The following is a 14135-nucleotide window of genomic DNA, read 5'->3' on the forward strand; positions in this document are numbered from 1 at the left end:
CTAAATGAACAGAAGTTGTCTGATATTTTTGACTCTGTGCAACACAGCCCAGTTAAATCATTGCACAAGTCGGCACAAGAAAATGGTATTGGGCTTGCAATCGTGCATAAAATGATGAGGTTAATATTCAAATTTTTGCCTTATAAAGTGACAGCAGTGCAAGAACTGAAAGCTGCAGATCGTGAAAAGCGAATCCGTAACTGCAAATGGTTTATACTGTATGTGCTACTGAGAGGAATACCACTGATATTCTTGATATCACCTATTATATAGGTCAGGCGTGGTTGCACCTTTCTGATCACGTTAGAATACGAAAAACGTTATTATGGTCAATGAAGAAAACTCGTACTGTGCTTGAAACGCCATTGCGTGATCAGAAAATTGGAGTGTGGGTAGAAATATTCAGAAGGTGATTCTGCAACTTCATTCTTTTTTAAGAAAAAAGGAGTGAAATGTTAGTAAGAGGGTCTGTGACGATCTTCCAGGCTTGTGTCACGTCCACGGTAACAATGGGCACAGTTGTGGAGGAATTTGGTACCTAAGTGTGACATCATTAACCCAACTTACATCTCACGTGAACTGAGCTCTGGCCTTCTTCTCTCACGTATCGACACCTTGCTCTTTGAAGCGTCATCGAGCTTGAGGATTACGTCACAGCTCATCAAGCTTTTGTATCTCTACACAGGAAGGTTGTAGGCACCTTCGAGCCAATTTTCAAACTTCTGCGTCGTAATGGAAGACAGTTACTGGGTTTCAAAGAAGTAACACTTTAATTATGTTGCGCAGCGAGACACACCGTCAAGAGAGGAAGTACTCGTTAAGCGTTACTGAAATGGCGGAATCCATAGCGGGAATATGCTATAATTACCAGCCATCTGCCAGCTTAGATGGTCATAGGATATTTTCACACTGAATCTCAGGAAACAGGTACACTATGTGTTCAAAGTATCCGGAAACCTGGCTGAAAATGACTTACAAGTTCGTGGCGACGCAACGTTCTTCTCAATACACCACTGAACAATAACTAATAGACAAACAATAATGAAATTTCCGGCAGTTGCACATTAAACACAGCCGTATGCAGGGGTGCTCACCGCATTTCGCTCTAGCACACCATTGGCGCAAAATTACGAATGTTCCGGAATTTCTGGAACAGACTACCCTCATACGTTGTCGTGAGTTGACTGCAACGAGAAAATCCGAGAAATATGTGCCACTAAACAGCTAAGGCGGTGCAAGATGGACTATCCCAGTTGCAGGGTGTCTACGTGACAGCTCCTAGAGGAAACAAAAATTTGTTTTTCTATTTTTCATATCATTTTTGGCCAAACTTAAAAATTTAAAATGCTGTTATCTACTCACTAAGAGTTATGAACTTATATTAAAGGTTTAGCACGATACGTGAAGTACCAAAATTCGAAACTGTCTATATGTCACAAGATTTGGTATGTAGGGCATCCGCAACTGATATGCATGATAAGTAAGTTAGATCCCCTTCAGTTGTATTAATATTTATTTGAACCAAGACCGGTTTCGCAATTTTAAAATCCTATCTTCAGGTGTATGGAATTATAATATCTGGTAATACATAACATGCGTTCTATACGTGCTGAGGCAACGTTAGCCTCACGGCGCGCATGTTACCCAGACTATATTCAGCCAGTATTTGAGAAAGACGCCACTTAGCTTTTTCCAGCAAACTATATACATAATTTCGAACCTTTCAGAAGATTTTTCTCGCTGACAGCCTCCTCCGCCCACCACAAAAGCATGAAAGTAACGGATGATGATAAACAGAAGGCCGAAATTCTAAACCTATCTTTCAGAAACTCCTTTACGGTAGAGGACTGCAGCACCATTCCCCCTTTCAATCATCGAAGAAATGCAAGGTCGGCTGACATAGTGTTTAGTGTATCTGGGATTGTAAAACAGTTAAGATCCTTAGACGCCTGAAAGGCATCTAGTCCAGACGGTATCCCCGTATGTTGATTATGCTACAAATATAGCACCATTCTTATCCATCATCTATCAGACATCATTGGAACAGCGGAAAGTTCCACGGGACTGGAAGAGGGCCCAGGTCATAGCAATCTACAAAAAGGGTAGAAAGTCGGATGCACATAATTACCGACCAATTTCACTGACATCGATTTGTTGTAGAATCATGGAACATATTTTGTGTTCAGACATATACTCGGAGAATCTCATCTGCAGAAACCAGCATGGTTTTAGGAAACAGCGGTCGTGCGAGACACAGCTGGCCCTTTTTGTGCACGATATACAACAGGCTCTAGATACCGGCTCCCAGCTTGATGCCATATTTCTCGACTTTTGAAAGTCGTTCAACTCAGTTCCCCACTGTCTCTTGCTCCAAAAAGTGCGCGCTTGCGGTCTATCCGATGACATATGCGGTTGGATAGAAAGTTTTCTAACAGACAAAGAGCAGTATGTCACCCTGAATGGGGTGACTCCAACAGACACAAGCGTAACTTCAGCTGTGCCCCAGGGCAGCGTAATAGGTCCGCTGCGTTTTACGATTTACATAAACGATCTGGTTGATGGTATTGACAGCGGCATTAGACTGTTTGCCGATGATATTGTAGTCTACAGGAAAGTAGTATCACACGAAGGTTGTGAACTGATCAATGAGTATTTGCAGAAAATAAATGCGTGGTGTAATGACTAGCAGTTATCTCTCGATATTAGTGTAACCTACTGCGTATAACAAGGCGAAAATCCCCATTAATGTACAAGTACAAAATAAATACCCAGTCTTTGGAAGCGGTAACAGCCGTCAAGTATCTGGGTGTGACTATTCGAAATGATCGCAAATGGAATGATCAGATTACACAAGTAACGGGCAAGGCGAACTCTAGATTGCGGTTTATTGGTAGAATCCTGAAGCGATGCAGTCCTTCAACAAAGGCAATTGCTTACAATACGTTAGTTCGTCCAGTCTTAGAGTATTGTTCGTCTGTATGGGACCGTTACCAGCTGGGTCTGATTCAAGAGACTGAGAAGGTACAAAGAAGAGCAGCAAGATTCGAGACTGGTACATTTAGCCATCGCGAGAGCGTTACAAATCTCATAGAAAGTCTGAAGTGGGATACACTTGCAGATAGACGACGCGCTAAACGGAAGGGGCTGCTCACTAAATTCCGAAATCCGATCTTCGCCGAGGATGTAGAGCATATATTATTACCACCAACTTTCAAATAGCGCAATGATCATGATCACCATTCAAAGGTAAGGTAAATTAGAGCTCGTACTGAGGCGTTCAGACAGTCGTTTTTCCCTCGTGCGATCTGTGAGTGGAACAGAGAGGCGTAAAAATGACTTTGGCGCGAATTGTGCCCTCTGCCACACACTGCTTGATGGCCAGCGAAGTATACATGTAGACGTAGAAAGGAAAAAACATTATTGCTTACTGCTGAGGTATGGCGTGTTTAATTTATTACTTCTTTACTACAAACGTATCCGCTACACGTTTTGCAGACGGTATGCATACACACCACTGAATGAACCTGCAAAATCAAATCACTGTACGACAAGTAGTTCAGGAGATATGACGTCATAAACATTGAAATACTTCAGATGTTTTACACGTAGGAGTTGGCTTCTTTAAGGAATTTGGGGCCGAAGGGATTACTGCTTAGAGCTAATACGGAGGTTTGCCGACAGTGGTTCTTCCCGCGCATGACACGCAAATGGAACAGGAAAGGCGACAACTGGTAGTGGTTTCAGAAACACTCTCCACGACACACCCGTGTGGTGGCTTCCGGCGTTATAGATGTAGATACGAGTCGTGTTTTTTTAAGTAAGTACAGTTTTGAAATTAAAAAAAGACGTGCTAAGATACCTCAATAATTTTATTGTTACATGAAAGCCTGTACCTTAATCTAAGCACTGACGCCAATACAGTCTGTTTCTTCCTTGTTTACATTGTGTACTGAGTGTTTAAGATGCCTCCGATAATCGTATGAGTCCCTGCGACTGTGATGTAGGGGCTGTTATAAGATTTTTTAGTGCTAGAGGTCTAAAAGCGATCGATATTCATCGTGAGATCTGTGCAGTTTACGGAGAAAACATTATGAGTGATGGAATGGTACGATAGTGGGTGAGAGCATTTAAAGATGGCCGCACAAATGTGCATGTTGAACAGCCGTGGCCGTGGCCGTGCGGTTAAAGGTCTCTGCAGTCTGGAACCGCAAGACCGCTACGGTCGCAGGTTCGAATCCTGCCTCGGGCATGGATGTTTGTGATGTCCTTAGGTTAGTTAGGTTTAACTAGTTCTAAGTTCTAGGGGACTAATGACCTCAGAAGTTGAGTCCCATAGTGCTCAGAGCCATTTGAACCATTTGAACAGCGGAGTGGGCGTCCTTCGGTCGTTAATGAAAGTTTGGTGCAGGAAGTGAACAATAAGGTGAGAGAAAACAGACGATTTATGATGTCCTCCTTGCGGGATGACTTTCCTAATGTTTCTCGTAGTGTTTTGTATGGCATTGTGACCGCGCACTTGAATTACCGAAAATTGTGCGCACGTTAGGTACCGAAAATGTTGACGGATGTGCACAAAACCAAACGTTTAGACAGTGCATTGACTTTCCTTGTGCGGTACCACAACGACGGGGATGATTTCTTAAGCCAAATTGTTACGGACGATGAAACATGGGTGGCCTACATCACACCAGAATCAAAGTCCACGGAAGTTGAGCAAGGGCATCGTTTTGCTGCAAGACAATGCCCGTCCTCATGTGGGGAATCAGACCAAAGATCCCATAACATCTTTTCGATGGGAAACTCTAGATCAGGGGTCTCCAAACTTATTAGTCCGCGGGCCACATTGACTCCTCCACGAAGTCATAAGGGCCAAAATCTACTTAGTGGGATTAAAGCACAGTAGCACTCCATTATCACTGTTATGTAAGGCTAAAGGAAAGATGAAATCGCAAAAATCTGAGGTTGTGGGAATAGCTATCACTGAAACGAACTACGATTTTTATTTAGTTACATAATTTTGATTGCTGGACGTACCTGACCGAAATTCTGGCGTATTTTATTCTGGCGAATTTCACCGACAAAAAGGTATGTCACTGCACATTCTTCACGAAAGCGTCCTGCAACGTTAACGAAATCTCAAAATCATTGTTAGCAACACTATTACTGCAAGGCGTAACAGAGGTTGAGTATGTCAACGCATTGTTATTTCAAGCGGTGCAACAATAAGTTTAGTTATGTAGTCTTGTTGCGAGTAGCAGAGCCAGAGCATATATTTGATAGTTCTGTTGCGTGATTGTGTTATGTTGCGAGTGTCTCACGAGTTTTTTAGTGTTTTATGCGCTGTACTACTAAGTGAGACGACGAAGTGTGGGTCAATTCAAAGTTTGAATTCGAAGAGACAAGGAAAATCTGAAAATCGAAATTAGTATAGCACAACTTGAGTATTTTTTCACTGTATTTTTTAGTGGAACTACAGTGTAATTGTGAGTATTTAACTTAGTAATTAAAGTCGCGATTGGCCTCGAAACTCAATTGTTGGCAGTATAGGTACTAGAGTGCTGCAACGTTCAGTGTTTGACCGGTCACGACTCGCCTGTTGACGGGGGGACCGAGCCTCTCGTGTCCGGTTCCACACGGCTCGGTTCGGCCACGTACTCGCCCCATGTCTGTTGTCCGGATTCCGGACACGCGGATAACCGAGCATGACCGGTCACCGCTGTCTTCTCACATCGCCTCGCCCCGGCTCGCTGCACTGTACTGTACAAATCCAACGCCCCCCCCCCCCTCTCTCTCTCTCACTCTCTCTCTCTCACACACATATACACACAATGCAATGTATTTATTTCTGTCTCTCTCTCTTTCAATACAGTAACGTTTCCAAGAACGGGTACGTGACACAGCTAAATTCATAAAGCACTTGGAAAGTAAAATGATATTTCAGTACAATCGCGGATAGAAGACGAGTCTCATTTCCAAACAGAAGATATATTTTTCCTTTCATTAATAGGAAACATTAAATACGTGCTGTCCCTGTAAAGACAACCACCTTCACAAAGAAAGCATTCAAAGAACATTAAACATTTACGGACGTAACTTGTCATACTTTTCACTTGTTTGCAACAGAAACACAATTACAGTTATTGTTGAACAGCAGTGAATCATTAACGTGTTCCGGGTTTTATTGGCTGCGGCGATTTGTTAGTAACATTCCGGCTTTACCAAAGCATCTTTCACTAGGTTTACTTGTTGCTGGGATACGTAAAATACGTCTTGTAACTGCAGCCAGGCCTGGAAGATCTGTTTCATGTCTGCTCCACTACTTTACGATGTCATCCTCATCTCCGGGGTGCATTAAAATGTAGAGATCTACTTCATTTGCTGCGGCTGATCTGTTCTTATGACAATGAACAAAAGAGACAAGTAATACAGAAATGATGTGGAAATCATCGCAACGTTCCCGTAAAAACGAGGTGTTTTACGGTAAGGAAATATACGAATTATAACATTCCCGTTTCTCTATAATACACTATCCACTAACCATGCAAAATCGATTATGTTTATGATTGCATGTTGTACCTGCGTAAATAGCACACATTTCTCGCACATTGCTAAGAATTTCCTGCTATTCAATTACTTCAAGCATATTATATCACGGAAAGACGGCCAAAGAAACGTAGCGATTTTATGCCTGGAAGTGATCACAATCTTCTCACAAACGATAGTCAAGGCTCGATTTTTAATCCTTTGTACCTCCTGTTGAATAATACATATCTGTTAGTACACATCAATTGCGCTAGTTAATTATAAATCCATCGCGTATCATAATGAAACAGTGCTTTTAACTGCAGTAATTACTCACCTGATAGTCAGTGTCATTGACACTGCAAATTTGTTGCAGTTTGTGAAACCAAAGAAGAAATAACTGGGTTGTCGGTTCTTTTTCGCCTTCTAATTCATCTGTAGCCTCTTTAAATGGTCTCAGAAAATGCGCAGTTTTTCAATCTGTAAGCACCGTCAGCAAAGCAGCAACTTCGTTATACTGAGTGTGTAAGGATTCCAGCATAGTGTACAAGCTGTTCCAGCGTGTGCAGACCTCTTGTTTCAACGATGATTTTAAAGACGAGCAGATGCCATTTTTCTTAATGTACCTTACAATGCATTTTGCAGTATTTGTTGTTGATGCGATGTTCGGGGAATGATTTAACAAGAAGTTATCTTCATCGAAAGCATGGCTAAGTGCTGTATTTATACAATGAGCAGCACAAGGAATCCTTTAGTGATTTTCCAAAGCCTTTATTACATTGGCACCCTGGTCGGAGACAAATACAAAACTGTGCAACATGTCCGGCGAAATGTCCCAATCAGCTGCCGGCCGGAGTGGCCGTGCGGTTCCAGGTGCTACAGTCTGGAATCCTGCCTCGGGCATGGATGTGTCTGATGTCCTTAGGTTGGTTAGGTTTCATTAGTTCTAAGTTCTAGGCGACTGATGACCTCAAAAGTTAAGTCGCATAGTGCTCAGAGACATTTGAACCATTTGTCCCAATCTCTTCAATTTCTCCCGTCTTCTTAACGTCCGGGAATTCTGTTGTAAATAAAACATTGATCACAAGAGACCAATCTGTGTTAATGTAATATGTTGTAAGCGTCAAATAGTGCACCTGATTATGCGAATCAGTCCACATATCAACTGTCACAGCAGTTGTTTTATTAATAACTTCCGCACTAACAGAAGGCATCACACTGTATCGTATTGCATCAGCTTGTTCTTTGACATGTCTGCTTATAGTAGAGGGATGTGGCATGACATCTGCCACATTCTTATCCATAATGCGCACCTAGATGTATTAATTCTTGGCCTAGTTCTGTGAAACCTTCACCAGAAACAACATTAAAAGGTCTCATATCTTTAGCACACACTGCAACACAAAAGTGTGTTGCAGTGTGTAATACTAATTTTATTACTACCGGTATCCCTGACGGAGCAGTATCTTTGTGAGGTTTCTTGCAACTTTCTTTAAATGAATGATTCCCGACTGGAAACACAATAATGTGGAGCAGTTTATGCACGATACGTACCCAGCAGACGCACTGTTTTCGTCTACAACCAACAGAAATGTACTCCATACTTGGCTTTTTAGACCTTCCCGTTCCTTCAATGTGTAAACATTGATTTCAATCTTACGTCTCACTGCACTGGCTTCCTCGCGCTGCATGTTTACAGAGAGAGAGACACACCACAAATGAGAAGCCCATACTGGCTGCAGTCTCACACGGATAATGACACGTGTAATGTGTCTGAAGTTACGTGCTACGTATTCGGTCACGGCTTCTATGCTCGGTCACTGGAACTAGTGCGGGCAGCCTATCCAGTTAGGGTGTGCTCGCCCCACCTCGTATTTTGTGCTCGCTTACCCGATCATGCAGGACTCTAATAGGTACCACCTCAAATATTTGGCGGGCCGGATACCGGGGATGTCCGGCCAGCTAACGCGGGCCGGTTTGCCGGCCCTCGCGGGCCGGTTTCGGCCCGCGGGCCGTAGTTTGGAGGCCACTGCTCTAGATAACCCTCCGTACAGCCCCGATCTTGCGCCCAGTGACTACCATCTGTTCCTGTACTTGAAGAAACACCTGGGCGGTCAGCGTCTTCAAGACGATGACGAAGTCAAAACAGTGGTGACGCAGTGGTTAACAAGTCAGGTGGCAGACTTCTATGAGGAGGGTATTCAGAAACTGGTTCAACGTTATGACAAGTGCCTCAGTATTGATGGAAATTATGTAGAAAAGTAGATTAAGGTACAGGCTTTCATGTAAAAATAAAATTACAGGGATATCTTAGCACGTCTTTTTTTAAATTTCAAAACGGTACGTACTTAAAAAACACGCGTCGTACAACTTCACACACCAGTCGACTGTGTTGGAAACGATTGTAAGGTATTCTGCTCATTCCACCACTCCAAGAATCCCCCGCGCGAAGTACCAAGTAACGTTGTGCGTACGGTACATTCCGCCGTGGGCGAACGACACTCACACGCATCGTGGCGACATCACCAGTAGGTGGATGAATGCGACAGATGCAGACGGGGTGGGGAGGCGTCCGGCGCTGGCGGTATATTGGAGGTCGGCCTGCAGCGCGGCGTCAGTCGCCGCCATGACCCCCCGGCTGCGGCGCGCGGCGCTGTGCACCCTAGCCGCCGTAGCGGCGCTGTCCGCCGTTCCCGTCGCCCTCGCGTCACGGAAACTGCGTGAGTACCGGCAGCAGAGCGTCTGCGGACAAGCGCTGCGCTCTCCTACTGACCACTCACCACGGAACGTTAAGCCGTCGGCACACGGACCGTGCATCCGAGCGTTGAGCGTGCCGAGTTTCTGGCGTCATAGCGTGGAACAGCACGTTCGGGAGACTTTCCGAACGTGCGGACCAATATCTGGCTTGTCAGATACTCTGAGCGTGCGTCTGAGCGTTGACTAATGAGATGGCACAACGCCACCTGCGTCACACGTACGCCGTCTCCCTTCAGTACAGAGTTGCGAGGCGTCATATTGACGTTCATTTCAAGCCTATATCTATATATGCCATTTGTGAGCATCAGAAAATTGAGAATCACTGGAAATCCCGTTGTTAGTTGTGTGATTCGTTCCAATAAAATAATGAGAAAAATCATATTCGTGGCAAAAGAATTATTGTAACTTGCGTATTATGAGAGTTTGCTATTTGAAGGCAGCGACACACTGAAGATCCACCCAAAACGCATTGTTCTAGGTACAATTTGTTATAATTAAATTTCAATTAGCAACATAATTATCTACGATTAACGTTTTTTAGCAGGAGCTAACATAATGTCGTTGGTTTAGCGTAACGAGCAGCGTCTCTGTCCAGTAATGAGATTTTGTCGGGGCGGTGGTTTGCGTCGTAACACATCCAAATCTTTTTTCCTAACATTCCCGTTTTTATTAGATTCTGATACTTTATTATTAGTTTAATATCAGTATATGCTATAATGTTTGATGTTATGTAAATACAAGTTCACCTTTTTTTGAGGGGTGACTTTGTTCGATTGGCTTAATTTAAGCTACAGGGCAGCTTGCGCTACTTGTATAAAGATATTTTGCTCCTTTTTCTTTTACGCTTCGTAATTCACATGTTGCAAGGAATCTGCTACTGGGTAGGAACAATGATCAAGTAAGACCGACATTGGGGTTTTACTAAAATGTGGGAATGATGAAATAATGTTTATCTTATGCGGAGAAATATTCCAAATTTGTACCGCACTGTTTGTAATGGAACTTTTATAAGCCTGTGTGCTTATTGACGGGACATGGTACTTTCCTTTTCGTGGACGATGGAGGAAATGTGCGCTTTAATAGAGCTAACGAGGAAATTTTACGCGCGCCCGTTGAGTGAACAGTGCGATTTAGGAACTAGAAACATCCCTCAAACTGCCGCTGGAGTGCGTTGCGATCGCGTGTACCACTTTGGGGCCCATGTACCGTATGCACAAGTCGCATCGTTCCTGAGCGTTCAGCAGCACGTTGAACTTGGCACGCTCAACGTTAACGTTCGACAGCACGGTCCGTGTGCCGACGGCTTTAGTGTCCGGGCTTCAAGTGAGGCTCAGTGCGTAGATTTCAGCATGCTGAGTTCGGCGACTTTGTAACAACAGATCAGGTCGAGGTTGAGAAACATTACAAGGTGTACAACTTTGCTTCCGCCGTTTTTTCCCCAACATTTGAGGCTTTAATGAAACGAATTGGTTACACACATATCATTCAAAGTATTTTCCATCGGTGGCCACTACTTTCTCCCATCTTTCGGGTAGTGTACGAATCCCGAAAAAATTGTTCATCTTTTGAAGCGACCGACGAGTCGATCCAATTTGTGGTTTCTTCATGAGATCGGAAGTATTGGTCAGCCAGGCCATGCGCCATTTATCTAAACAGGTGATAGTCAGAGGGAGCAATGTCTGGAGAATACGGCGGGTGGGGTACGACTTCCCATTTTAACGTTTCCCAAGTGCGTTTTGACCTCTTTTGCAACGTGGGGTCGAGCGCTGTCATGCTGCAAAATAACTTTATCGTACCTCTCGCTGTATTGTGGCCATTTGCCTTTTAATGCTCTGCTCAGACGCATTAATTGCGTTCGATAACGAGCACCTGTGATTGTTTCACTTGGTTTTAACACCTCATAGTACACGTCGCCGAGCTGGTCCCACCAAATGCAGGGTATTATCTTGGAGCCGTGAATATTCCGTTTGGCCGTCGGCGTGGAAGCATGACCGGGATATCCCCATGATATTTTGCGTTTAGGGTTTATCGTAATGAACCCATTTTTCGTCCCCGGTCACAATGCGATGCAGGAATCCCTTCCGTTTTTGCCTCTGAAGCAACTGTTCACAAACACGCAAACGCCGTTCAACGTCTCTTGGTTTCAGCTAACACGGGACCCAAGTTCCTTCTTTCTAAATCATGCCCATAGCCTTGAGACGATCTGAAATGACTTGCTGTGTCACTCCCACGAATCGTGCCAATTCTTCTTGAGTTTGACGCGAGTCTTCACTCAGCAATGTCTCCAATTCCGCATCTTCGAAAACATTCTCTTCCACCACAGTGCCAGTCTACGACGTTAAAATCACCGTTCTTGAAGCGTTGAAACCACTCACGACACGTTCTTTCACTAATAGTGTCCTTACCATACGTACTTGAGACCATTCGATAAGGCTCAGGCGCTGTTTTCTTCGTATTGAAACAAAACAGTAACACCTCCCGCAAATGACGAGAATTAGCCTCGTAAACTGACATTTTCAATCAAGAACAACTTTATGATGCATACACAAATCGACTAATGTTTGAATTAGGTTATGTTGACCGAGGTCCAGGCTAACTGCCTGACGTCTGCGATCTGTTTCTTTCTACCCCTACTTACAGTTGTCGCCACCTATCGGCAAACGGCGGAAGCAAAGTTGTACACCTTGTAGTAAAATTTGAAAATATGTTGCCAGAAAATGTGTTTCATTACTGCTGCGGCGCATGTGCAATAGAACTTCAATAGACGGATGAATCATTGTCTAGTGAAATATCGAAAATTGGCTCAACCACATAAAATTCGTGATTAGGTCTCAAGTCACACGACACCTTTCGAGACCAGTCTCTCATTTTCAGGTAAAATAAACGGGAATCTTAAAAAAAAAAAAGAGCCTAAGAATGAAGTTACCTCAGATTGCAATTAAATGATCTCAGTTGCATTTTAACATGGTCGATTTAGAGGCTTAAGCCTAGCGGCTTCTAGCTTCAGAGGTACCTGCTTACGTAAAAGAATTATAGTAAGTCAGAGCATATACAATACAGTTGTATTAGTTATTGATCAGATGTTAACAGTTTTCTTGAATTCGTCCGATCGTCTCATATTCGCGTACAAAATCTACACACAATCACTGTTTCATATAGTCGTAGGCAAGAAATATTTATACAGTGATACTGTCCAATGTACGTATGTTGAATATCATTGATCGTACTGACGTAGTTTATACTATAAATTAACAGACATTTACAATGTGAGTCTATGTCTCACACTCCAGTGTCATAGCGCGTTTTTGAGAAAGAAAAAAAAGTCAAAACCAGATTAACATCTTACCATAAAGGGCATAGAAATGTAGCAGTCATACCAAATCAATTTCTAAAATATAACGGTAGAGTCTTGCATTTAAATTGTTGTGGAAATATCTACATGGATACTCTAAAAATCACATTTACGTGCCCAGTAGCCCATTTAAGTGTCCAGTAGCTCCACGTTATACGATGCAGGCACACTATTCACAGCATCGTGCTAGATCATGTTTCGTGGACTGTTCCATCTGTGACGTAAAAATTTATACTATTTTATGTTACGTGATTCACTTGTGAGGGCATTATAAACAACAGTCACTAAAACCAACTAGGAACCATATATACTGTATATAGATATACATTTCAACCTCTGATCGTTGTGAAAAACGGAGACCACAGTGAAAATCAAAACTGTATTGTTTGCAACATCTAGTTATATCTTCCAGCTACTTCTCTACATAGTCGCCGCTCCGTCTTAGACATTCGTCATAGCATTGTACCAACTTTCCGATACCCTCACAGAGCGAGGTGGCGTAGTGGTTAATACACTCCTGGAAATTGAAATAAGAACACCGTGAATTCATTGTCCCAGGAAGGGGAAACTTTATTGACACATTCCTGGGGTCAGATACATCACATGATCACACTAACAGAACAACAGGCACATAGACGCAGGCAACAGAGCATGCACAATGTCGGCACTAGTACAGTGTATATCCACCTTTCGCAGCAATGCGGGCTGCTATTCTCCCATGGAGACGATCGTAGAGATGCTGGATGTAGTCCTGTGGAACGGCTTGCCATGCCATTTCCACCTGGCGCCTCAGTTGGACCAACGTTCGTGCTGGACGTGCTGACCGCGTGAGACGACGCTTCATCCAGTCCCAAACATGCTCAATGGGGGACAGATCCGGAGATCTTGCTGGCCAGGGTAGTTGACTTACACCTTCTAGAGCACGTTGGGTGGCACGGGATACATGCGGACGTGCATTGTCCTGTTGGAACAGCAAGTTCCCTTGCCGGTCTAGGAATGGTAGAACGATGGGTTCGATGACGGTTTGGATGTACCGTGCACTATTCAGTGTCCCCTCGACGATCACCAGTGGTGTACGGCCAGTGTAGGAGATCGCTCCCCACACCATGATGCCGGGTGTTGGCCCTGTGTGCCTCGGTCGTATGCAGTCCTGATTGTGGCGCTCACCTGCACGGCGCCAAACACGCATACGACCATCATTGGCACCAAGGCAGAAGCGACTCTCATCGCTGAAGACGACACGTCTCCATTCGTCCCTCCATTCACGCCTGTCGCGACACCACTGGAGGCGGGCTGCACGATGTTGGGGCGTGAGCGGAAGACGGCCTAACGGTGTGCGGGACCGTAGCCCAGCTTCATGGAGACGGTTGCGAATGGTCCTCGCCGATACCCCAGGAGCAACAGTGTCCCTAATTTGCTGGGAAGTGGCGGTGCGGTCCCCTACGGCACTGCGTAGGATCCTACGGTCTTGGCGTGCATCCGTGCGTCGCTGCAGTCTGGTCCC

The 14135-nt window shown here is 44.1% G+C and overlaps 1 protein-coding gene across 1 annotated transcript in view; it reads left to right on the plus strand.

Annotated features, from left to right (window-relative positions):
- The first annotated feature begins 9148 nt into the window (after positions 1–9148).
- The window catches only part of LOC126235188 (protein takeout-like), a 103436-nt gene continuing 98449 nt past the window's right edge, over positions 9149–14135 (plus strand). Inside the window, exon 1 of the mRNA XM_049943918.1 lies at positions 9149–9242. Within this exon, the coding sequence (XP_049799875.1) occupies positions 9149–9242 (94 nt within the window). The remainder of the gene's footprint in view (positions 9243–14135) is intronic.

Source organism: Schistocerca nitens, chromosome 2 (assembly GCF_023898315.1).
Source record: "Schistocerca nitens isolate TAMUIC-IGC-003100 chromosome 2, iqSchNite1.1, whole genome shotgun sequence".
NCBI lineage: Eukaryota > Metazoa > Arthropoda > Insecta > Orthoptera > Acrididae > Schistocerca > Schistocerca nitens.